Below are 26,418 nucleotides of genomic sequence, written 5' to 3' on the forward strand. Positions count from 1 at the left end.
GCGCGGAATTGCGATGGAAGTAGATCAAGCTGCCTCCGATCACGCACAGTCAACGAGCAATTCATTATTCGTTCTCCATACTCACCATGACGACAATAATATGCTGTCAAGTATTTCAGATCATTGATTTATGAAGCGGTTACCATCAAGATTAAGCTTATCCTTCATGTCATATTGACCTTGGTTGCATTGCCTGAATTGATTTCTCTTGCTTCTGTGTGACCTAAAACCTCTGGATAAGGGGAAAAAAAGGCAGACCGTTTGTGATCAAGGAGAGAAGTTGCAATACGGAATGCAAGGCCCTTTTACTTGAGCTACTTCATGTTAGAGATTCGCTTTATTCTAACGCAGGGACAATGCTTTTGCTTTTGTCCCAAATAGCCAATGCTGTAAGGTGCAGGACCCTATCATGTACAAGAAGCTTCTACAGCTAAATTCTTTGTAATGCCTACACAAGGGTCACCAAATGTAGCAATTGAGACGCCAATGTTGCATTTTCTTGACCCAACGCAAGCCTGGACGAACAAATATTGCCGAATCAATGAAATGACATATCTTCATCAGAAACATGTTAGCTGCATTCGATGAATAATCATGTTTGATACTTGAGGAAAGATTTACCTTCTGTATGATGGATATAGCATTCTTGCTGCTGCATTTACCATGGCTAAAACTACCACAGGCTCCCCCTGGAGTTCCAAAACTAGCAAACTTGATTGACGAAATGACCTGATTAGCAGAAGGGCACTCCAGCAACATTGTTGGTCCTGCTTTTTTGGCTGCCTCTTGGTCTGAAGTCCATATGTCTATTGGAACTGGATGAGACTCTGAAACTCGTGAGCATAGACTTCCTATCTGTCTCGTTGCAAAAGATATCTGTGTTGGATCCCCTCCCATTTCCTCAAACAGCACCAGAATGTTTCCACTCGGTTTTAGCCAATCTCGAGGTACATGGTAGCTGCGCTTAATGGATCAGAAGAACATTCTAACCATACACACGTATTAGAATAACTTAAGATACTTACAGAAGCTGGGATGGTTTTCCACAATCCTTGAGACATTTGTTAGCATTAAAAGATCCTCTATAGTTACAAGAGCTTACACAACCTCCATTTGGAGCATTATTGGTTGGCCAATAACGGCCAATGCTTTGTCCATTCACCCATGCCTCACCCTTTCCCAAGCTGGAGAGGTCCAAAGCAAGAGGCTCATTGCCCCCAGCAGCATCAAAGTTTGTCTAGGCCAAAAACATGGATTTACAAGTTCAAGATGTAGTCTACTACAGCATTGGAGAGGGAAGGGACAGGGGCCGATTTCTTATTGTTGGTGTAGTTATAATTACATATATTCAACGACTTCCATTGAATGTGAACCAAGTAATGAAGCTCTCTCGAGAAACATAGAATAAGCATGTTTCTTTTCTTTTTAACTGAAAACATTAAGCATGTATATCTGTAGAAAATGCATGACTATCTCAACTTACTTTACTTCAGTTTAGGAGAAATTATGTGTCAGGGGATATGACACAGCTAACCAGATTTTACTGGGAAAAAAAATGCACTGTTTCAGATATAATGCCTCATCATCTTATGGTGAAGACTTAAAATAAAAAATTACCCTGTGAGCGAATCTTCATCTTCCTCCTATTTATTAGCAGGTTTTTAGAATGGAAATGAGCACTTCATTGCTTACAAAGTGCTAATGATAGAACTTCTAATCTAATTAACTGAGTACCATGGCTTTTGAAGGCATTCCATTACTATTGTATAAGCCTGACAATACATCCTCTTATGATCATAAAAACCTTCAAAGATGCATTGAGATATACAATATTTACCTTATACCATATCAGTGGCTGGTTCTTAGGCAAAGCAGGCTGTGATATCCAAAGTGAAGAGCCTCCGTTTGATAACCCTATCTCTTCCCCTTTCAAACCAATCTGCATTGAAGGACTTCACTATGAGACGTTGATCCTCGCAAGAAATTAGTTTACTTTGCAGACAGCAATCACGTTGTGTTCAATAGTCATCAGAAGGAAATCTTGTTTGTCCAACTTAAGTTGCGTAATTTGCCAATGTAAGAAGTTGAAAAGATAACTGCAATTCTCTTAAATTGAGTTGGAATCCCAAAGAGTAAACAAAAATAACCTGATAAGTCCACTGCTGTGAGGAGAGATCAATGGTAGAGCCATTGGTTAAACCTTTTAACTGCACTGGGCCAGTAACCCCAGCTCCTTTCAGATCAAAGAATGCCCCATAGTTCTGAAAGTCATTAGAGGTTTGTATCAGAAAAGTGTGCATGCTAATATGTTACTTCCCAAGCAGAGATGAATACAGAAAAGTTCAGTGACTACAGAAGAACCAAACTCTGCTTAGCATGTAGTGCCAAGTAGCATTATCCTTGCTTCTAGATAAACTTTCACACATGGAGAAGAAAGTTGTACCTGAAGCCCCACTGTCAAACTCAAGAGATCAATTGTGTTTTTTCCTGTAACAAGAGAAATGGGTACTTCCAGTGCAACTTTAGCATTGCCACTGCTGCCTTTCACACTTCCTGCAAGATAGTCAATCATCTTACAGTTAAATTCCAAGCACTATTGCTACTGATCTCACCATTGAGTTCAAGGACATAGAAATATCTTTTTACTGGCAATTCAAGTTGAAACCTGGTCCCCTTAGAACCCAAGTTACCAGGGAACAATAACAGGCTTAAAAATTGGTAATTGGTATAGTAATTCCAAACTGTGGTAGATTACCAATTTCAATGCTAATTTGATTAATCCAAAATTCTGATTACTTCTTTTGGCTGGAGTAAATGTCAAATAATATTTCTGAAACATTTTGGCAATGCTCTCCTTTTGGATCTAAGTTTCAATGGTACAAATAAAATAAGTTGCTATACCCCAGAGTGGTCTACATTTCTACTAGGAAACTATTATTTCATATACATTAGTTCTGCATTGTAAAGATACCTACTCTGGTATACATGATGTATGCTACATAACATCCAGCATTCCTATTCTGGTATACGTGCTGTTAATGCATCAAGACAAGTTTTCCACAACATATAGATTAGGAGTAAATGAGAATTGTTTCCAATAGCATCACGGAATTGACCTTCCACCAGAAGAAGCTATTAAGTGGTACAATCCACTTTGAGGGCTGCTTCTATAATGGAGTTTGAGAGGGAAGTTAAGAAAGAATGATCGAAAAGAAACATCAAGAAAGCAAAGATTTTTTTCCTCAACTATTTGTTCTCTTTCTTGTACTGAATCACCTTGGTTTAAATTCTTAGCTGTCTTATATCGTCTATAATTATTTCAATCCGAATCTTCCAAAGATCATCAGAATCAATCAAGGGAGGATAGAGGCAACGGCATGTAAGCCTTTTCATCCAGCTTGTGACTAATCCTTAATTTTAATGAAAACAGGCAGCTAGTAACTAGGAGCTTGTTCATGGCAATTAGAATTCTAATCATCTCCATTTAACTGAGGAGGAGGATTGAGTAAAGCAGAAGGCTGACTGAAGCACAATGCAAAAACAAGAAAGCATTGCACAAAGATACGAAGAAAAGGTTCATTAATTTCCCATCACCTGCAAGCTTTTTGTTGATAAAAGCGTAAAGAGCATGCCCGAGTGATTGAACATGCAAAGCTGTCTGGGACCCATCTTGAAGGAAAGGCTCGTTTCCTTTAATCTCGATACTGCAGAAAATGGTTCAGGAGATTCATTGGTTATTACCAAAACGTTATAGAAGTCTACTAAAAGCAATATCAGATTTACTAAAGTTACGGACCTTGCAGAATACCAGAGATAGTCACTTTTATCACCAGTGGTATTTATTTGCTCTGCTAAACCAAGCTTCATGAATGCATTCTGACTTGAGATACCCACAGGTTCATTAACCCAACTCCAACCCGAGAAAGATTCCACATCTTCTGAAGACTGACTAATAAATCTTGAAAGCGTCCTCATAGAATTAATCTGTCATGACAGATGATGAAACGATGTTAAACAAACCCTGTAGTATGAAACCCATATTCAGTTGCCGCTGCACCCTTCCAAGCAAGTGTAAGACAGGTAGTAGTGCAATTCGTGGGCGAACCTTTGCAGTGTTGAAAACCACATTCTTGCAGTCCGGTAAGATGCTCACAGACCATGCAGGCAATTTATAGGAATTTCCATTGAAGTTGACAGTAGCATCAGATTGGGTACCCACATTGGCAAGAAAAGCAGAACATAGCCCTGATCCTGTTCTGTAAACACCGGCCTAAAGAAAGAAAACAGTTTTGGAACGACCTCATCAGTGAAAAGGTAGAGGTAACAGATTGTTACTCAAAGATCTTGAACAATTCATACAAAAATTGCTCTGTTCAGATGGATACAAGCAGCTCTTTCACTTCAGCAGAAATGTTTTCACTGGTCCATATACTTTATCCACTGTAATTGTTCAATATTCACCTCTAAATTTGGGCCAAGAGAAGTAATTGTTGGATCAGTTGCTATCATTGCCTCTTCACAAAGCTTTATGGCCTTATGTAAATCTTTCAAGTGCCCCCATTTTGGCTGTCTTATGAGACCTGCAAATAGTAAGGATTTGATGTATTGATGCATAACTCCTAAGAGAAGCACAACTCTTCATCACCACTATGATCAATTAGGATATGGACATCAATAAGCTAAACTTTCTCTTTTTGTCAAAAACATAATATTGGCTAAAAGGCATTCATAACTCTTAACGGGCATGCATACATCATTTACGGTAGGCTGCTTCTTGCACAATGAGTAGCAGATGACTGATTGTCCATGCTCACATGGAGGATTGCCTCAATTTTGCATCTTTACCAAGATAATCTTACTGACGAGAAGAACTGTGAATTTTTAATTAATGCAAGAAGCATACCATATTCATCTATTGGAGCATCATAATCATAGCTTGTTGCAATAAATGGTCCACCACTGGTCCGGCCAAAGTTAGTTCCACCATGATACTGGAAATAGTCAACAAGATTATAACTTAATAACATCAGGCTGAAATCAATAAAGGGAATGAAATGGATTACTTCTCAAGTCACAATTAGTCATAATTTGTTAATCATATAATACCATATAATAGTTCTGGAAGGTTCCACCTAACTGGAAAAATCTTGCCACAGCAAAAGCAACATCCTCTACAGGTCTGGTGGGCACTGCCCCTCCAAATGAAAGAAACCTGATGTACCGAACCACAAAAATTTTCTCAGAGACGAAACGTCATATTATAATTAGTAATATGATATCAGCATGCAATTCAAGCAACAAATGCATGTCAAACGAAACAGAGAAGTCATACCATCCAGTCCAATTCTCAGTCCACATTTTTGGTTTTTTGTCAGAATTTGGAGTAAATTGGTCACAGTAGAATCCATTGCACGTGTTAATCTGCATTTATATGGAGACCAAATACGAGTCACAATTTTCAGCCATGTACTCAATTAAAAGGGCTCATAAAATTTTTCAAATTTCTATCCTTTCAATTGAACCACCATAGGCAAGTGGAAGAATGGTCCTCACAATCGGATCAGGAGCATCCTTCTGTTGGCACATGTTCCAGGGTACCCCCGTATTCAGAGATGTTGCCATTCCTGCAGCCCAATCAACATAAGGTTTGGCACGGTTCCCATAGTATGGTTCAATATCTCCATTGCCATATTCATTCTCAATCTGAGAAATTGCATCATTTTCGGTCACTCAATTCCTATTACCAAGAACGGAAGGGAAAGTAAAAAAGGAAAAAAAAGTTTATGCTGCTTAAAACTTGAAAGAAAAATCAACCTGAGAGAAGATTATTGGACCGCCTTGGGAAGCAAATAGAGATTCTTGTTTCATCAAGTCCACAATCTTGGCTGTAAATCGCTGCATTTCCACCTGAAACAGAGACAACGCTTAATAACAAAATTCAAAGCAGTGCAGTAAAATTGAAGTAATGAATAAGCAAGAGTGTGCACCTTAAATGGCTCATTATCGGTTCTGAACTCAATCCCAGGTATAAAATGCAACCAAAGTGGAAATCCTCTGTTCCAATTTCCCACCAAAACAGGATCGAAATTTTAATCCAAATAAATAGGAAAAAAAAACTTAAAGCATATTTCTCTTGAATCCAAGTGACCATTCAAAGAAAAGGAAGAGAGAATCTTTAGTTACCCATAATTCCACTCAGCACAGACATAAGGACCAATTCTCAGAACAACGTGGAGACCAGCTTCCTTCACCAATTTAATAAAGCTAACCAAATCTTTCCTTCCTTCGAAGTCATACTGCATGGAAAAAGGAAAAATTTTTCCCTTAAATGCTAGGACTCCTTTATTTTTCACTTTCCCGGAATGATGTGCTAATTCCCGTCAACATTAAGATATCTTTCCACATTCCAAGGCTTCATCATTTTTTATTGTCGAACTTAGTTTGTAATGTTTCTTCCTACATGAGAGGAGGGAGGGAAAAAGAAAACTACAAACATAATATACACAAAAATCGTAGAAATGTAAAATATTTGTCTGCCTTTGTTGTTTGCTGCTTTCCTCTTTCGGGCGTACTAACTCGTTCTAAGTAACCACAAAAGGATAATAACTGAAGCAAAGCATAATTAGCAAGAAAGTAAAGAAGAACAGACCTGGCCTCGAACTGGTTCGTGCAAATTCCAAAAGACGTAAGTTTCGATGGCATCCAAACCTCCATCTTTCGACTTCTGAATCAGGTCCGGCCACATCTGCGTTTACATATTTCCCATAAATTTCCAGAGACTTAACGTGAATGGTTTGCAAAAAGCATGTAAATGCGTGTTAATTGGCGGTAGTAATATGCACTATATATCTAGAACTGAACTCCGGGAGAGGAGAGTTGTACGGACTTGTGGAGTGCTGCGAGGATAATGAATGGCACCGGAAATCAAAACTTTCCGTTTGCCGTCGATCACCAAGGCTCGGTGGTCGTACGTAACAGTGGCGGCGAACGACGTCGTAACGGCGGAAAGAAAGACAATCATGAACAGGAACAACACCATTGTTCCTCTCATTTTCTCTGCAAATATAGCTGCTTCGTCCTGTTTTCTTTCTTTCTTTCTTTCTTTTTTGTTTAAAGAAACAAATGCTAGTAGTAGTTTTATTCGGAGAATATCAAATGCCAAGCAATGGTAGTTCTAATAAATTGGAATATTCTGGCGGGGTTAAATTTCAGAAGCAGAAGCAGACGGTTTTATTTAAAGTAGGGAATCGGGGGAAAACAGAGGAGTGACGGAAGATAGCTATGGCGAGGAGAGGAGGGCACGACACGCCATCGGTTATCTTTTCTTTATTGTTTAGATGATTGAGCTGATTTGGATAACTGGGTTTTGCTTGTGGGTTGACGAATCACGTGAAGACGGCGTCGTCGTCTTCTTCTTCTTCTTCTTCACAAAGCAGTACTGCTGCACTGTTATTGGCGCATTGTGTAACCGCTGGTGAAGGGTGAAATCAGCTAAGTGAAGCTTATTATTATTATACCGCGTTTTGCGTAGGTGGTGGAGGAGGAAGATGAAGCCATTTTTCGGAGATTTTATATAGTGGCAGAACAAACGAATGGATGAATGAATGATGAATGGTGGGCTCCAAGAAGGAGATGGCGACAGGTGTTTCTTCATCGAGTCCTGGAAACCACTACTCTCTCAGGCCTACAAATGTTGGAAGTTCTGGACAACTGTAAATCTAAATGGTGCCGGCCTAAGCTAAATGTACTCCTCCCCTTGCTGATCGATTGGACCAAGCTAGGGAGTAATTCTTAACCGAATACATGTAATTTTTATTTTCTTGTTTTCGTCCTTGAATGGTTTTGTTATTATTAATATGGTAATTGCTGATCATCTCGCCTTCCCCAGGAAAAAAAGGCAAACGTTAAACAAACAAATTGATTCTGTGGATATGATGTGTGTATGATTTGGGTTGGAGTTTGCGGTCACTTTTTGAAAAATATTTTTTTAATAAAAGTATTTATTAAGTATTTGTGTGCTCCTAAGCTCACTGTTTTGAAACATATATAATTTAATAAGTACTTATTTTATTAGATAATGTGTGATTCGAAAAATTTAAATGTATTTGTCACTTTATTTAGTCTATGATATAGAACAAATGATTAAATTTAATATTTTGATTTTTAAATTACAAAACCTACATTAAAAGCATCCAATTTAAATTTCTGTTAAAAGTGCTTTTAACATCAAAAGTTTCATTCCTAATTTTGCGGAATGATATTTACCCAAAACCTTAGAAATACTTTTAACATCTAAAAGTGTTGTTTTACCAAAAGCACAGTAATAAACTAAACTAATGTGATTATGTAAATGTAACTTTTAAAAAAAAAAAATTACAATCCAAACAGGGCTAATTAAAATAATGTTTGAATAGTGGATTATTTGTCTTTTTTATTTGCTTACATCATCAACACTTTTTTATCTCATATACATTACATCAAAAAAAATACTATAATATTTTTTAAAAAATTATTATAAATAATCTACTATCCAAACACAATAAAAAATTTTAAAAAAAAATCTCAAAAACTTACTATCCACATAACCAAACAGTGAGTTGCATTTATCATCTCGTGACGTAATATTCTCCTTCACGTTCTTTCTTTAATTTGTGCACAAATACAGTGTCCCCAGCTACCTCATATTTCACATGGTCAAAAAAAGGTGCGACCGAAAGTATAACGCCGCTACGATTGTGTTGGTAATTACCTCTCTCGCATCCCGGAATTATTTTGATCCCCTCCGAACATTTTTGGATTGCTGCACAAATGCAACCATCCATTTGGTCACTTCTATTTTGTTGCCAGCACAACACAAGTTGATTTAATTAATAAGAACTGGTTATTTTCTCACAAAAAGGTTTTGTGTTCAAATATCCCTGTCATGTAAAAGCTGTGTTAGTGGACGATTTATAAGTACCTATGATTCCGGAGACCTATCCTGACCTGTAATAATAATCGGAATTGAATTCACCCAAACTTTTCTTTTACAAAAAAAAAAAAAACAATAATATTTATTACTAAGAGCCAAACCACCTGTTTTTCGAATTCCTTTATTGGTTTTTTTTTTTCATCTTTCATCACCAAGCAACAATATCATTGAGAAATTTAGTGAATAAGAGCAAGAATTCGCATCGAGAACCAAAAAAAAAAAAAAAAAAAGTACAAAACCAAGGTAACACATTTACCTTACATTACTAATAAGTTGATTACTTTTCGATCCATATGGTGGTAACTATTTAGAAGACATACACATGCACATCTTGGACACAAAAGGCAAGTCTGGATGGTAGCAGTGAAAAGTCATTTTAGGATCCTTGAATCTCTCAATAAGGAAAGCTTTTATCTTGTGAAATTGTGAGAGAAAATACAGTAAATGAATTTTAGGAGGCACTTGGTAAGTTGGTTTGAAGATAAAGAATAGATTTCAATCCTATCTCTATCTGTGCTCATGCATAAAGACTATAGTTTCACGTATCCGTTATTTTTCATTACTAAAACTCGCTGCTGTAAAATTATCACAAACTCAATATATTTATCGTGCCTATACTAGTACTAACTGTGTAAAATTTGAACCAAATGGCTCATTAATAATAACGACGGTGCGATTTTGATGGCTGTAAATTTTTGCCGTTGTTTACCTAATTTATTTTAAGCTTTTGTCTGGATTGTCAACATTTTTTTTTCAAACATTTATTTAGTTACATTATGAACACCTTTTTTTTTAATTAACTTTTTATCTCATATATATTGTATCGCAAAAAATGCTGCAGTATTATAATTATCGGTAAAATAAATAAAACTGAAATTCAAGGTTCAAGAGATGCACCGTGCACGTAAACATTATAGCAAACGGATGCATGAATAGAGTGTAGTACTCCCTCCGTCCCACTTTGATAGTCCTGTTTCTTTTTTCACACAGTTTAAGAAAAAGTAATTAATTTTATTGGAAAAGTAAATTTAGATTGCTATTTTCCTAAAATACCCTCACATTAAATAGAGTACAACTTTATGGGAACTTGAATTGATGGTAAAAAAAGAATCAACTCTCATTAAATGGGGTAGGTTTATAGCAACAACAACTTGTATTGAATAATGGTATTTTAGGAAAATGAAAATACAACTACATTCTTCAATTGGAAAGTGGACTGCAATTTGGGACAGACAAAAAAGGAAAACAGGACTATCAAAATTGGACGAAGGGAGTATTTTTTTGAGTCAAGCTACGACGACAATTGAAAATAGAGAATTTTTTTGGACATTTTCTCACGGGCCATGGGTAGGCTTTGTCTCTTTCGTTGGAGAACGTGGCGGTCGTTGCAGATAGCGAGATAGATTATTGAGACAGGCAAACCATGGAATCAAGCCTAGAACAATTCCAGACAGATTTAAGATCCAACCTCCAACCACTGCCTGGATTGATTGAGTCAATTATGGCAGCTCTCTCATGGTCTCTTGCTTCGCATTAGCGGACTTCTTTTTCTTTGTTGCCATTTTCTTTTTTTTTCTTTCTTTTATGCAACATTCACGAATGAAAGTGCAGCACCTTTAATCATCCTCATATCGATTAGCAAACAAATGCATTGCTATTAGCTATTGGTCATTGTTTAGTCTTTTGATGTAGCTGATTAGCTTGAAACCTACCCACTTCTCTTTTCTTTTGTTTGTGAAGTTTTGAAACTTTTATAAATGTATTCTCTGAACGAACAAACAAAGGAATATGTAACATTTCTCGTGATGTGATATATATGTGATAAAAAAATGATTAGAAATTGTGCCCATGAAACGAGCGGGATAATCTTTGTAAATTTTTTTCAGAAATCATACTATCCAAACCATTTATTGTGGAAAACAAAAAGTCCATTGATGTCTTCTTCCTCTAATCCTAAAGGGCAATTTAGAATTAGATGTTCTTCCATCTAATATTATTGAAAAATTCAAGAATCTCCCTGTATCCGCAAAATCATGCTGGTAAAAGTATGGGTTGCCTCGGCTCCAAAAGTCCACAACCACTAGAAGAAGATGGCAACATGATTGACTGGACGGTGACTGCCTGACTGGGTTGGCAAGCACTCCAACTGTCGGTGCGTAAATGCAAGCGGCACTCAGCCTCACTCATTCCACCGCTGTTACCTAATTACCAGGTGGCCAATGCAAGACAGAATTTGATGGGTCACATGAAATTGTTGGACCTCTTTTCCTTTTTGCGACAATAGTTTGACCTGCAATTGACAAACTGGTAAAACTGGCTATGATTAGTAAACGTACGAGTCCGATTTTGAAAAGACTAATAATCATCTTCGTCCAAGTTCATTGAAATCTTCAAGAAATCATATAGTAATGTTTCAGTATTCTGTTACTTGCTTCTTCTTATACTAAATTCTTAGCTAAATTGACTCCCTAACGATCAATCAATTGCTTGATCATGTTTGGACCAGGGTCATATTCAAAGTGTCGTGCAGTAGTAGGCTGATTAGCATGATGCCAGGTATAGGAGTATTATCAGTGCATCGTCATTGTCACATCTCGATTTATTTTGTAGCGAGTAGGTGTCTCTGAAGATTGAATAGGAGGATGCTGACAATCAGGCCGCTCCACAAACTAAAACACACAAAGTCAGCAAACCAATAATACTAATAGTATGCTTTTCATTCTCCTTCTTGAGAGAGCAGCCCAGAAGCTTGTTTAAATCAGTACGTTGACACGAAATGGTGATGTGAGGTCCCCTTGTCATGGCTGGTCCTAAATTGTGATGTTGAGCTTGGATGGGATTTGGATATACTGGTACGATTGTGTTGGAAATTACCTCTCTCATCTCACGAATTTATTTCCCTCCTAGCACAAATGCAATGATCCATTAGACTTCTTGATCTAAAAATGTTGAGATATTTCGAATTGCTTGTTGCTGCGGACAAAGTCAGAGAAAACCTCTGAAAAGCTCTGTTTTCAAACTCGGACCGGACCGGCCGGTCGAACCGGTCGAACCGGGAACCGGCCAGGTAGCCGGTCCGAGTCAACTTAGAAAACCGGAAATTTTAAAACTCGGTCAAAGCCGGTCAAAATCCGGGTTTGACCGGGTTTGACCGGGAAAAACCCGGTTTTTCCGGTTCAACAGTAATTTTTTAAAAAAAAAATTCAAACTTTATAATATTATGTTTTGGCCCCCTAAATTGTTAAAACTTATTCGTATACCTCAAATATTTGATACTTTATAAATATTGTCCTACAATTTGATGTTATTTTTCAATTAAATTCATAATTTTAATTCTAAACTTGTTAATATTTATTAAATAATATAAATTGCTACTTGATTGTTCTAATTTCTTTGTATTTTCTTGTTAAATATATTTGAAACATCAAATATGTATGAATATACCTTTATTAATATCAATATATTATTAGATATGATATATATAATATTTTAATTTTTAAATAATTTTTATTTATGACGTCATCCGGTTCGACCCCTATCGACCCCCGGTCGAACCCATTGACCCCTGACCCCTGACCTTGGCCGAGTCGCTATCCGGTCCGGTTCTGAAAACATAGCTGAAAAGCTGCGAGTTTTTCGGTTCGCTCCTCCTGTGTATGTGGTCGGCCCTCTTACGAGTCTGCCTTCTTTTATTCATGCGACACTTTTGCAGCAATGATATTGGTGCTAAGAGCCAAACCACCTGTTTTTCAATTTCCTTTGCTGGTATCTTAGATCATCTTTCATTACCGAGCAACTATATATCATTGAGGAAAGGGTAAAATACACAAAACTCCCTTGTGGTTTGACTAATTGACACGTTACCTCCTTATTATTTAAAAATATCCACACTATCCCTTCGTACTTTAGACTAAAGTAAAATTTGACCGGTAACCTGTATGTTACCTGCAAGTGATGTATTATTATTTTTTAATATTTTTTATTTTATTGTCATTTTTCTTTCAATTTTGGTGCTTTGACTTAACTACCATAGGTATTTTTACAAATTTTATAATTATTTATGCACTTTTAAAATTTCTAAAAATTATTCATACCTTCTCACTATTTTGCTCTACCATCTCTCTCTACTGATGCCAGTCGTCACCACTGCCCCGCGGCTTTGTCTCCAAAGATTCTTTCAAAACAATGGCCCCAAAATCCTCCCTCAATTTATGCAACACAAGGTCCCCGTTAGATGCTAAACCAGGAAATTTCTGCGGGTTCGCTTCGGCCCCATTACCCGAATTATGCAGAGTAAGGTGGTAGGATATACTCTCAGAAGTCGGGTCAGACCAGATTCAACAACTTCAAATTGGAGCATCGGTTGCTCTTGAGCATCAGATTGGAGCAATGTTTTTAGAACCGGACCGGACCAGACGATTGGATCGATTGGACCGTGAATCAAATATACCACCGGTCCAGTCTAGCATCAAACCCACCAGTTAATGAAAAATCGCTAGAAATTAGTCGAACCGTATGAACCGTGAAAAATCGTACAAACCGCAACCCGGCGGTTTTTAAATTTTCAACAAAATGTCCCAAATCAGGCTACTCAAAATTGAACCTGTGCCTTCCTGCTCACATAAGAGTGTCTTACCGCTAGACCACAATCATAGGGCAAGTTGAGTTTGTTGAGAATTTTATTTAACTTGACTAAAAAATAGATTAAAAAATTGAAACCCTAACATTAACAAAAGAAACAGCAGAGTGCAGCGCACTTTTCTTTTCATCACTTTCTCGGCTTCATCAGCCGGCCAACGACTCTCCATTCTCCTCTTGAATTTTTTTTCAACATTTTCTTCTTAACCCTTTCAAACCCAAATATCTACAACAAGATTTTCTCAAGCCTTCACCATTATCATCAGGCTATCATCTTTAGCAGATTGTAGACGACTTGGAAATTTCAACTTTTTCTGCTTTCCATCATCTTGGTTAGTTTAATTTTTCCTTTTTCAAGGTTTTTGTTTTCTATATTATTATCTTTAGCTGATTTTTTTGCATTTTCTTCTTTTTTCCCTCAATTTTCATCTGTTTCCCCTAATTTTTGTTTTATTTTTATTTTGATTAATTAAGGATGAAATTATTGCAAATGTGATTAACCATTTTTTTTTATTGATGCTGTCACATATTTTAGCTACATGTTGCTTAACATTTTCTTTTTCATTCTTAATTAATGGGTTACTCTATATTAACTTATTTGATGATATTAGAAAAGTAATAAAGGTGCAATTTCCATGATGAACCACTAATCAATATAAGATCTGATTAGACAATCTTTCATGCTTGCAGTTTATAGAATCTGATGATTTGGGAAAGATTACATCGAGGAAAGTGAAAGGATATGTTGATCGGTCGTTGGAAGCTGCATGCATGAGGATAAATCACGTAAAATGGTTTCAGATATTTACTTCTTTAGTGGATGCCTGTTACTATTTTTGACAAAATAGTGTGGCAACAAAGTAATGCTTAAAAGTTGATGTCTTGGTATTTCAGGTGATGGATAATATATATTTCGGATCTGAAGTAGATAGGACATAGCCCTTGGCTCTCCTTGCAAGTGAGCTTAAAATTATCAGCTCTGGCCAGCTTTTTGGAAATAATTAGGTCATGTGTCGGGCTGACACAGCTCGACACCTGACATCTTTTTTAAAAAAATTATGGTAGCAGCCCGGCACCTGTCATCGTTTTTAAAAAAATTTCAATGTCAGGTGCTGGGCTGACACTGCCCAGCACCAGCGGTCTTTTAAAAAAAAATTTTTTTTTGATGTCAGGTGTCGGGCCCTGTGTTAGATCAGTAAATGTTTGACTTTTCTTTTTTTAACCTATATTCTAAGTAATTAGCCAGTGTTATTCTGGGCACTTGAATCTCAACTTGACTTGTGACCTAATTGTTATCCCCAGTTATAGACACTTTTTATGTTACACATTTGATGAATTGATTATTGAATCGCTTATAATCCTTTGTCTGGAAATTACCTTTTGTTTTTGTTTGTTTCGTGTGTGTGTAGTGCAGCTATATAAATACAAAACTGACGAGACGGAGTATTTGAAGGGCCGTTGAATAGGTGTTCAACAAAGCTAGTGCCTTGCTGCCGTGTGGCTTGTCTTTATGCATTGGTAATGTAAATCACAGTTCCGAAATTGTTTTAAGCACTGTAATCAACTTCCAGCACATTAATAGTGGGGTGGGAGGTTAGTGGTTCAAACCTTACCTCCCATCAATGTGCCTGTATATGAGAATTATTTTAAATCCATACAGGTGAATGATGCATCCGTCTGGTCTGATAGTGATTCAGTCCCCGTCAGGTTCCCTCGACTCAATTGGATCACTCTTTAGAGTCGATTCCCATAGATTAGGTTTCTCCCTCTTAGAAGTAGGAGTCGGTTAGGTTAGAATGGATGTGCTGTTACGGGAAAAAAAAATAATCAACTTCCAGCAAATTAAAATGACCAAGTAGTTTTAGCTAATTTTTTGGCTTTGACAATTTGGGAAACGGCAATTGGGAATTGCAGTGCTAGTTCATTAGTTTAAGGAAAACTAAAAAACAACAGAAAATCAGAGGGAAAAACAAGGAATTCACCATTGGATTTCTTTCCATTTGTTTAATCCATTCTTATGAAATTTCCAGTTGGCATCTAGTAACTAGTAAGTAGTAAGGAGGCCATTTGGTCCATTTCTCATTAGGCGTCTTTCAAAATTTTTTAATTTACCTCAAACCTCTAGAACGTTTAATGATGGGATTCTAGTTTGTAAAGCTATTAGAAATTCTAATAGCAAGGGTTTGGGAATCACAGAAAGGAATGAACCCCTAATTTATTGCTTGGGTTAAGTCTATTGGAATACAAATTTTGGAATCATTTCTAAAAAATTGGACTTATCCCATTCTCGAGCAAATTGGGAGGTTTTGGACAAAACTTTCTATTTATTCCCTCAGACAACATTTATGACGGACCTGTCCTCTTTTTCTCTCCATCACATGCCACATCTTCTGTTCTTTTTTTTTCGTCAGATTTCCTATCTCTTCTTCTTCATCATATATAGTCTTCATCTGTAGTCCAAAATATTTTGAAAAAAAAAGATCTAAAGTAGATTTAAATGGATTAATAGTGGGCAAATATCTTCAGTGGGCAAATTGTTCAACAAGATCTCCACCAGAAAGATCTCTAAAAAAAATTGAAGAAAACCCACAACCCAAATCCAAGGGGTTTGTGATTTGCGTTTCAGGGGTCTTGTTTAGTGCAGGAAGGATGATTTGCTATGAATTAATTGTGAGATTTTAGTACGAATTGTTCTTTGTATATTAAGAATCTGCTCAGTATATTAAGAACTTCAACCTAAAGATCTTCGCTTCAAGGGTCTTGTTCAGTGCAGGAAAGATGACTTGCTATGAATTAATTGTGAAATTTTAGTACGAATTGTTCTTTGTATGTTAAGAACCTATTCAACATAGCATTTGAACATAGCTGCGGTTGGCATATTAATTAAGCTTTATAGTTGATCATTTTATGCAAGGTTTGATCTTTTGTAAAATCTTTTTCGTTCTGGTCTTGGGTGGGATGGAAGAAGTAGGGAGTCAAAAATTGATGGTGATAGAGACAACGACATTGTAACCCTTCATTCTAAAGCCATAAAGAACTGGTGTTTTATTAGAGAACGGGTTTATTTTTATTTTATCCGATAAATAAATTTATTTATGAAAAAATGGATACTCTGTTCTTATAATGGAGGAAAGTCATAAAGAACTGGTGTTTTATTGGAAAACGGGTTTATTTTTATTTTATCCTATAAATATATTTGTTTATGAGAAAATGGATACTTTGTTTTTATAATGGAGGAAAACCATAAAGAATTGATCTTCTATGGAAAAATATGACTTTTGTGAAAGTGACCGCGATTTGGTTTATGAAATTATTTCAAAAAAAAATTTAGAATGAATTTGTTTGTTTTGAAAGTTGTATAACGGTCGTTAAACTTCAAATATCCCTTCCTTAAACTTCAAAATCTACCAAGTCTCATATTTTTGTTAAATACAAAACCTACTAGTTTCTGCAATTATCCCTTTGTTTTATAAGAATTGTTATATCAGGGGTAAATTTGAAATTTAATTGCATTTAATTCTGAAACACTCATCAAACCAAGCATCAGGAATTGAAATGATGCTAATTCCAATGTGTGAATCAAGCTAGATATTGGAATAAAAAATTTAATTCCAAAACCAGAGTCTATGATTCCATTTCCATTTTCGATTCCAATCTGTGAAATAAGCACCCCTAAAATGACTTCTTTATAGCTCTATATACGTGGATCTCTTTTCATATAAATTATTGCAAAAAAGTAATCAAATATCTTACTAATGAAATAAGATAAAAGAAATACAGCACTCATTGTAAAAAAAAATATTGAGTAATAACGATATCTCAATGAGTCACAAACAAATGCATGCAACTTACTCTGCAAAGTCGAAGGTAACAAATCTTTAGGTTAAGTATGTATGCGTTGAATAGGGAAAGTGCTTCAGATTTTCGATCTTTGACCCTATTACCACGAGATTTGTCCTTTGTATTTGTGCTTATAGCAAAATCTTTTATCTGACACTTGAACATGATTTCAATGCATTATTATTAGTTATTGCATTTTATCAGCTAATCTATGATTCACACAATATTAAACAAAATTGTTTCTGGCATTTTATCCAAAAAACAAAGGAATTCTTGCTACTCGGAAAATTACCGGTAGAGAATTACCACATGTTATCGGATTATTAGAAAATTAAATATGTCGTGATCGATATTCTCTATTAACTTTTTCCCCTTCTAAGGATACTTGAAAATTTTCACCAATTAGGATTTTCTTAACATATTATAGATTCATGTACAAACAATAAGTCATAAATGCTATCATCAGAAAATTAAACACTAGAAGTAGAAATATAATTAAGGAGAACTAAAGATATAGGTCAAGGGTTTACTATGGTAAGTTATGAAAACAAATGACTCTAATTCAAAATCTCATTAATGAAACCAAAAAGGATTGTTAAAAGAAAGTTAACTAATGAATGAATGCAATATACTACTACAAATTAAGCTCTGCCCTTTCTGGGCGGGTCCCCTATTGTCCTATTTGAACCCCGCCCAAACTCCCGAACCATCCATCCGCCCCGCCCACACTGGCCTTTCGATTTTGATACATTCAGGCCTTCTCCGAAGTGGGTTCAACTCAATTCGAACCCGTAGCTTGTGTACCATAACAAGTTTTCCCAACAATGGTGGGGAAGAGAAGTATTTCTAATGGAACTCGGAGCAAAAAATTGTCTAAGCCCGAAAACCCATCTGCCCCAAAAAGGAAGAACAGAGATGAGGAGGAGGAGAAGGAGGAGCAAGAGGTTTTGATTTTGGAGTCGTCGAGCTCCAAGCCAGAACGGGGGAAAAAAGTTGTTACGAAGAAAGCGAAAAAAGGAGCAAAAGAGGACAGCGACGACGAGGATATTCGCTTATTGTTTGAAGAGAAGGTCGCTTCCCAGATTGCTGCAAAGGAATGGGGGAAAATTGGGAAAAGTGGGTTGATGAAAAATAAGAAAAGTGGTGGCGCTGGTAGTAGTAGTACTCCGAAGGAAGTTGAGAAGAAGAAAAGTCAAGGAAAAAAGAAAGCTGTGGCGGAAGAGGAGGAGAGGGAGCAGGAGAGTAGTGGGAAGAAAGAGATGAAGAATTCGAAGAAGAAGAAGAATATGGTCGCGGTGGAAGAGGGAGATGATGAAAACGAGCGGGAAGAAGGGCCCCAGTGCAAATTTCCCATGAACAGGATACAAAAAATAATGAAGGATCACGATGCCAGTGCCAGGTTGGCTCAGGAGGCTATATTCTTGGCAAATAAAGCTTCGGTAAAGATTCTGTAAAATTCCCTTATTTTGATTTTGATTGTTTTTAGTATGTGTTTCTTTATCTGTTTATTAGTAAATTTTAGTTTTTAACTTTAGGAATTCAACATTGCATAACACTAATAGCTAGTCTGTTGAATTGATATAATATGGATTCTTTGACTTGCTGATTACAAAGTATGTTACTATCTCAAACTGTTGTACTTTAGTTTATTGTTTTGGGGTTTTTGTTTTCCATTTTTGTTGAGTATTTCTTCGGGATTAATTAGTGATCCTGGTAATTGCATGCTATTCTATTTACGTACGTTTGAGTGGTGGCATGTGGGATTTGATAACACACATATAGTCTATGATCTCGTATTATTCAGTATTAGTTCAATGTGACGCACTGAAATCTGGTAGTGTGGTGTAAGGGCACCAATGCTTTTTTTTTTTTTTAACACAATTTCAGTAACGTTGTATTGATACTCAAAAGTTTCCTGATGCATGGTTCAAGAGTAGTTGGTTGCAAACTAGTTTAAGATGGCTTCTAAGAGATTGTTTTGTAGGTGCATTTGAACAAAATAGTGATGCTACTAAAATTCGTATTAGTCTTTTTCGAAAAAACGAATAGGTTATGATGATTGAGGTGGACATATTGGATTCTAAATGGTGTTTGATGAGTAAAAGTTTCTCAAAATCACCAAATTTGTAGATGCTTGGTTTTTAACAAGTAGCTTTCTGTTCAGGTATTGGTTATATTTTGGTAATGACTAGCATAACCTATGTTGATTATATAGATGGAAGACTTTTTGCACAGACAAATTGATATGCTAGACTTGAACAACTCAAAATTTGATTCAAATATCAGTTAATGGGGCAGTGGAGTCTTGGTTATTAGTGTTTGATGTTAATGGTTAGGAGAACCTGTGACTGAAGTATGGGAAGTGCTATTTTCTATTGCTAAGTTAGAGGAAAAGTGCTGTACATTGGAAAGGGAAGATATCTATATGGGGAAAGATATCACACTATGAATAAAATTTAAGAAAGGTAATTCTGTCACATTTGCTGAATAACTTTTTGGCAAGATGATTTTTCCTAAGCCCAGATGATGTATTCTGCCTGTGTTTGATCACCTGCATTGAGGGGATATTCATAAAAAAGCAACTGTACAGTCATTGCCCGTAACTATAATCTGCCTTATGAAAAATGAGGAGATGCTCGCTGTTTGCAGCTGCTCCCCCCACCCCCACCCCCCCCAGGGGCCCTGCCCTGCCCTGCCCAAAACAATGAACAAAATCTTTTAACTGGTAGGGTCGATTCTTATATGTCATTTACCAACTGCTAGGATTTTGGTTGTAGGATATGCAATCCTTATAGAAAATGACCTTCCTTTTCGTTCAGGAGACATTTAGTGCTCGGAAGATGAAACTATCTTGTTGCTCTTATGATAGCAAGAGAAAAGACAGCTGTCTATCAGATTCCTCAATACTTTGTCAAATTCACATGTTCCTTTTTGAGATATTTCCAGAACTACAGAACGTTCCTTTGCTTTTTGTCCATTTCCATCAGCTTTTGAACTATACAAACAGCATATATCATTGGTTGTTACATATGTTGGGTATGGTAGTAGCTTCATCCCGCATTTTATACTGCTTAAGCTTAGCCTCTATCTGGACTTCAGAATGGTTAAAACCTTGTGCACTGGGTCCTTTCCGCTTGCTGTGATATTATGTTGCAGAAGTGCGATTAAATTTTCTGATAAAAGATGCTTCTGTAAACCTCATCTGAAATACTACCTTATGCTACATTGGCTTTGGAGCCTATGCGACATCATGTGATATTTGGATCTTTACTTTGGAGAATTACACCTTATGGAACATTTATGCTGCCGTTGTGCTATTAATATGTAAAATGCATTGTATATGTATTGTCTGCTCAAGTCTTGTTATTTACGTTAGATTGCTGCTGCAGGAGAAATTTCTCGAATTGTACTGCAGGGAAGCATATGCTTGTGCCTTCCTTGATCACAAGAAACAAGTTTCTTATGACCACCTAGGTAAGCTCTCGTTGCATTCGAAGGTCACGTGTAATCATGCATGCTATAATATTTAGTTATTTCTTTGCAGTTATAGTCAAAATTTTGTTATAATGGTTTAACGTTGTGGAGTAGTCGTCGACACTGCAATGATTTATAGCAGCATATTGAATCATTCAGACTGCTTTACCATGAAAATAGTTTCTTTACATCAGACTGGATACTAAATTCTGTTACTCTAAATGGAAGATTTAGGTTTTGTATGATCCTTTACAGCACTTGGTTTTCAAACACCTAAATACTCGTAAACATATGGCTAGCTATTGAAGTTGGTAATTAGACACAAACTTGCGGCTAGTAAATTTATTAGGCCTTTCCAAATCTGTTGTATTCTAACGTAGAGCTCCTTTCTGTTGTCTCAGCTTCTGTAGTTTCAAAAAGGAAGAGATTTGACTTCCTCTCAGGTATCTGCTACTGTTTCCTTAATGAAAATTGTTCTAGCATCCTATAGTAGCATGTAGTTTATTCAGGTTTACGTTCATAGTTCATAATTGCTGTTATGCCTTTAGATATCATTCCTCAAAGGGTGAAAGCCGAGGATGCTTTGGCTGAAGTGTCTGACAAATGAGCTGGCAAGAAATTGGAAATTTTTGTGCAAGCTAATTGGAAAAGTTTTCAGTAACTGAGAGTTTTCGCGGAAGAAGTTTTAAGCTTGTTCGAGCTTAAACATGCTTCCTTTAACATTCAGAGCAATTTTCAATTTGCTCTTTTTTCTTTTATTTTTTCTGTATACATGCCAAGTTTTATCGTATAGGATTTTGTTTTACGCTTGTACTTGTATGCCCTAAAATTTTTCATATTTGGTTGATACAAGTGTAGTTAGCTTAACTGGTTCATGGGGGAAGAATTAAGATTTCAGCTTCCACCATTGGCAGCGGAAAGCAAAGAAATGGTTTTGGCATTTTTCTACTTACTTGTCAAAGGCAAATTGGCTACTAGTAGGGTTTTGAAATCCCTCACCGACCTGTTGACAGTGCACACTTGTAGTCTAGATGAGCCTGTTTTTCTCCAACTCCCTCTGTATAACTTTAGTTGGATACCATTCCTGTTAGCTAGGATTGTGCGTGTGGGTTGTTGTTGTTGTTGTTGTTTTTTTTTGTATGGGGTGGGGAAGTGTGGGGACGTTTAGGCGTTTTCCCTGGTTCAGAGCCAAAATGGTAGTATTTCAAGATTATGCGTAGGCTGCCCAAGGTCCATTGATGAAAAAATGGGGAAAAACAGATAAAGAAAGGGGAAATGTTATTTGCATTCCATATTTTGTTATTTGCATTTCCATCATTTGTTATGCTATATAGTTTAATAAATGCAAAACTATATAATAAAAATGATAATAGGAGTGCAAATAACAAAAAAAGAAGTATATGGTGTTTCTCTATATGGTGAATAAATAACATTTTTCAAAAGAAAAACAAATCTTAAATTATATGGTGTTTCTCTCATACTCATGTTGATGCAAGATTTGAAATATGCCAAAAGAACAATTAACCTGTTTTTTTTCCCATTTTGTTTTTATCTATATTTGGAGAAAACCCTTAAATAGCGTGTTTGGATAAGCATTATTTGTAAATATATATATATATATATATACATATATATATATATTTGCTGTGATTGGATAGGCATTATTTGTTAAAAAAAAAATATATTAGTACTTCTTTGCATCACAAACATGCTTTTCAATTTTTTTTATTTTTTGATAATTTTTTATGTTATATACATCACATCATAAAAAGCGTCATAATAAATATTTCAAACAATATTTAAAATAATCTCCTTGCCAAACACTTAAGCATAAATCTTAATAAGTTAAGATGCCACCATGAAGGGTGATACCATTAAACCAGGCCTCGGATTTCTTGTCCTTCATTAATTAAATTTGCATAATTTAGTGATTAAAAATAATGAGAAGGGAGTCTACTTCCTTACTTTTTTTAAAAAAAAAAAAACCTTTTTGTTATTAGATCATATTTGGCTCTTGAGTCACATGATAAGACAAAAATGCCCATCACATTGATTATATATATATATATATATATATATAAAATATAATATAAGGGTTACTCGATGCCGTGACCTTAGATAAAATATGGGGTAAATTAGTCATTGCATGTAAAATAAAATTTGCATGCAAATTAAGGGGCGAGGTATGACATGAAAATTTTTTACTGGACCTGCCTCTTCTTTTGTTTATTTTTTGCGTACTCATCTTGTATCCTAGGACATGTAATAAAATAAACCAATATTTAATAATAATAATAATCACCCGATGATTATTTCTTAGGCTGTGACTAAATAACCCAACTCTTAGAAAACCTGCAACCGTTCCTGCCGCTGACATTTGGCATTGGCTATTTCATACTATAATTTTCTAATTAGATTAGAAGTGCTTTTTTTTTTTTTTTTTTTTTTTACCTTATACATCTTTTTCTATTTTATTCTTTCCTTTCAAATTATTGCTCGTTAGATCTTGCTATAGGGTCTCTTATCTTGTTTTTACATATCAAATCTAAATCTACCTTAGGACATCTGGAGCTGTTTATATTATATATTTGGCTGTGAAAGATTCAGATTGTTAGGACTGCAAAGATGATCTAATGAATGAAAATTTGAAGCTTGAAGGTATTACTCGTTTGCTAATTTTTCAACATGGTAGGAGATTCCTTTCATTGCTGTATCTAATGTTATTAATATAAATTTCAAGTAAAGATTGTCATTAATATAAATTTCATTTAAGTGTAATGAAATAATCTTTACTATTTACAAAGAAAAAAAAAATCTAGGCTAAGGGATTAAATATTTATTCGAGGAGGCCGTTAAAAGTTAATATGGCCCTCCTCCAGCTGATTGGGCCTCAATAGAGGCATTTGCTCCTGCCATGAAAGAACGACAGCAGCGACAATTAGCCAAGGATCCATCCAGCTCTAGCCCGCAAAACCCAGGAGCTCCTGAAGAACCTTCCAACCCAAGAGCATCTCGTTGGCCGAAGAGGCAGAAAACAGCAAATGGTGCGCAGGTATCATCCAGAGAACAGGCCTGGATTATTCTCCAGTGGAGTCTGAATCTTCTTCGCTGCCTTCTAGACACCGTTTCAGGCTTGAAGTTAATGTCTCTCCTACAGGCAAGTAGATTATGTAAAAAAAAAAACTTGATGGTTGTGAGTTTCTCAGTTATTATATCCAGGCATGTGTTTGGGTTTTTGCAGAACATGAATCTGCTTACCTTTGAGATGATATCTCCAAGGAAGAATCTTCAGATTTTGAAAGACTTGGAACGTGATGACCTGGGTGGTAACGACGAGGAGCCTGCTGGTGCTAATACTAGTACTACAAGGGCTTCAGAAGCAGAAGGTGAAGCTAAGTCCTCAAAGAATGATCCACGCTACGCTGCAGCTGCTTTTGGCGCTGATGAATTTATGAATAATCCCTCTTTACATGATTGCCAACTCTTGCAGCCTTGATATATCACTCTTTCTTTTAGTCATGGAAGAGGTGCATTTCCGGGTTTAATTTTGTAATTCTGGACTTGAAGATATTTTTATTTTGGACCCTTATCATGAAATGGTCTTGAACTAGCTAGTATTTAAGACAACATGCTTTCTTATTTTCAGAGATATAGGTGTTACAGATATTAATAAGGATATTATGGAGTTAATGCATGCTGAACATAGAAGAGATCATGCTTCACTATAATTAATTTTAGAGTTTTTTTTTTTTTTTTGGGGGTTTGGTTGGACAAGTCAGTGTTTCAAGTTGTAGGGTTACTTAATTGATTTAGCTTCGATTATATGTATTATGACTAGCAAATATGTTCTTTGCTAATTCTTTATGGAATTGTAAATAGAGCTAGAATTCGTAATTTTACCCTTAAAAGGCAAATGAATGTCTTATACAGTGGCTAATTTGGTCAGTGATGCGACTAACCCATGTCAAAATGAAGATTAAATAAAGTAGCAGTGTAATAAGTGCTAGGTATGCACGAGGCAGAATAAGGTACAAATGTACCATTACTTCTTCTTCCCAATTTAGCAGACATTCTTAATGAGGATTTATATGGTTCTGAGTTAGTACGTCCTCCATTTGTCCTTAAAGATTATGCCATTTGCTGTTGGCAAAATTCTATATTAGTCTACGGTCTACCCTGGTTCGAATTCTATCTTCTCTTTGTTTCAACTTTCGATCTGTTTAACGGGTGTCCTATGGGCATTCGTTGAAAAGTATTTCAGATGTTAAATTTTTAGAAACGTAAAATTAATTAGAGAAAACATATAATTGCACGAGGATTAATCGGGAAAGTGTATAAATATAAGAAAAAGTAATAATTGTTAATGTGTATATATACATGATAGATTGGTTAGAACGTAGTAACGTTAACCTCGTTAGAAAAGCCTTTTAATTTTTGGGTTACCCGAACAACATTCAGAGCTTTAACCTTTGAAAGTAACTTGGATACATATTGTAGTTTGTATAGTTAATTAATTTATATAATAACAATTACTCCTTCAAAAGGCTGTTCAGTCAGCTCAATCTTTTGAATTTGCTCTAGCAAGTCAGACCATTTTCGTCTTGTTTGGAGCAACTTCCATCATTCTATGGTGGATGCATGAAAGCTGATTTGATCAAAAGGTGGAACTTATCTTTCTTTCTCCTCTTTGCTTAGAAAGCTTTAGATCAATTCGGTTGCGATGTATCAACTATCAACTACTTCACTAATTTTCAACCACACCTTACCAGGTCGTCGGCTACGCAAACGTCTTGATTTCTCTGTTCTTCCCGATAGTTGAGAACATTGGACCTCAACCAAAGTTGGACCTTCAAATCTTGAAAGGTATTATTGGATTGCTCAGTTCCAATGCTCGAGCTAAACCCATACCGGCGGCAGAAGTACTGCCCCATTGGACTCCAATCAGCATACACGGTGTAAAAATTTGATTTTTGCTCCGTTTGGGAATACAGTACATTTACAAAAAAAAAAGGGGGGGGGGGGGGGGCATTTTTAAGCACTAAAATTACTTTTAAGATATTTGTTAATCAATTTTTCGTAATTTAAGGAACCCAGTTTTTGATAAGTTAAAAGTATTTGTATCAGAAGTATTTTTTTACGAACAAAAGTATTTGTATCAGAAGTATTTTTTTTACGAGCCGTCGCAATCTGAAACGTGTTTTGTATGTGTCACGGTGCCTCCATAAGATAATAAACTTACCCCATTTTCCAAACGGAGATGCAAAAGGAAAAACTTACCTCATTTTCCAAAGAAAACATATATTTGATGCTGTCCGAATCAATGGAATTTGAGAATCGAGATGGGTTACTGTGAGTATAAGGGGCAAGAAGCAATTTAATATTTGATGCTATAATTAGTTATGGATTAATCAAATCGAACACAGACTAGGCCCATGTCTGTTGGAGTACCACAGCATAAGTGGCTGGTTTATCAGTAGGGTATATCAAATGAATTA

At 35.9% G+C, this 26,418-nt stretch overlaps 2 protein-coding genes across 2 annotated transcripts; one reads left to right on the plus strand and one right to left on the minus strand.

Annotated features, from left to right (window-relative positions):
* Positions 1–280: 280 nt before the first annotated feature.
* On the minus strand, positions 281–7,714 carry LOC113727811 (beta-galactosidase 8-like). The gene is made up of 19 exons (XM_072077166.1): positions 6,887–7,714; positions 6,650–6,745; positions 6,184–6,296; positions 5,988–6,054; positions 5,815–5,907; positions 5,554–5,703; positions 5,333–5,421; positions 5,107–5,212; positions 4,904–4,991; positions 4,462–4,580; positions 4,106–4,270; positions 3,797–3,984; positions 3,595–3,704; positions 2,444–2,553; positions 2,148–2,261; positions 1,838–1,939; positions 1,026–1,237; positions 622–958; positions 281–515 (listed from the first exon to the last, which is right to left on the minus strand). The coding sequence occupies exons 1-19, from the start codon at positions 7,049–7,051 to the stop codon at positions 408–410; spliced, it is 2,532 nt and encodes an 843-aa protein (XP_071933267.1). The 5' UTR covers positions 7,052–7,714; the 3' UTR covers positions 281–407.
* A 10,357-nt stretch (positions 7,715–18,071) lies between these two features.
* LOC113727820 (uncharacterized) lies at positions 18,072–24,633 on the plus strand. The gene is made up of 5 exons (XM_027252185.2): positions 18,072–18,888; positions 20,839–20,923; positions 21,325–21,366; positions 23,803–24,080; positions 24,165–24,633. The coding sequence occupies exons 1-5, from the start codon at positions 18,274–18,276 to the stop codon at positions 24,417–24,419; spliced, it is 1,275 nt and encodes a 424-aa protein (XP_027107986.2). The 5' UTR covers positions 18,072–18,273; the 3' UTR covers positions 24,420–24,633.
* Positions 24,634–26,418: the final 1,785 nt, after the last annotated feature.

This window comes from Coffea arabica, chromosome 1c (genome assembly GCF_036785885.1).
Source record: "Coffea arabica cultivar ET-39 chromosome 1c, Coffea Arabica ET-39 HiFi, whole genome shotgun sequence".
Lineage (NCBI taxonomy): Eukaryota > Viridiplantae > Streptophyta > Magnoliopsida > Gentianales > Rubiaceae > Coffea > Coffea arabica.

Excerpts from the sequence above, each read along its gene's own strand:
- LOC113727811 (XM_072077166.1), bottom strand. The coding sequence starts at position 7,051 with ATGAGAGGAACAATGGTGTTGTTCCTGTTCATGATTGTCTTTCTTTCC. Across the intron at positions 4,581-4,903 it reads TGCTCCAATAGATGAATATG|GTCTCATAAGACAGCCAAAA; the intron begins GTATGCTTCTTG and ends TACTATTTGCAG. Across the intron at positions 516-621 it reads CTATATCCATCATACAGAAG|GCTTGCGTTGGGTCAAGAAA; the intron begins GTAAATCTTTCC and ends TTGTTCGTCCAG.
- LOC113727820 (XM_027252185.2), top strand. The coding sequence starts at position 18,274 with ATGGTGGGGAAGAGAAGTATTTCTAATGGAACTCGGAGCAAAAAATTG. Across the intron at positions 20,924-21,324 it reads AGTTTCTTATGACCACCTAG|CTTCTGTAGTTTCAAAAAGG; the intron begins GTAAGCTCTCGT and ends CTGTTGTCTCAG. Across the intron at positions 24,081-24,164 it reads AGTTAATGTCTCTCCTACAG|AACATGAATCTGCTTACCTT; the intron begins GCAAGTAGATTA and ends GGGTTTTTGCAG.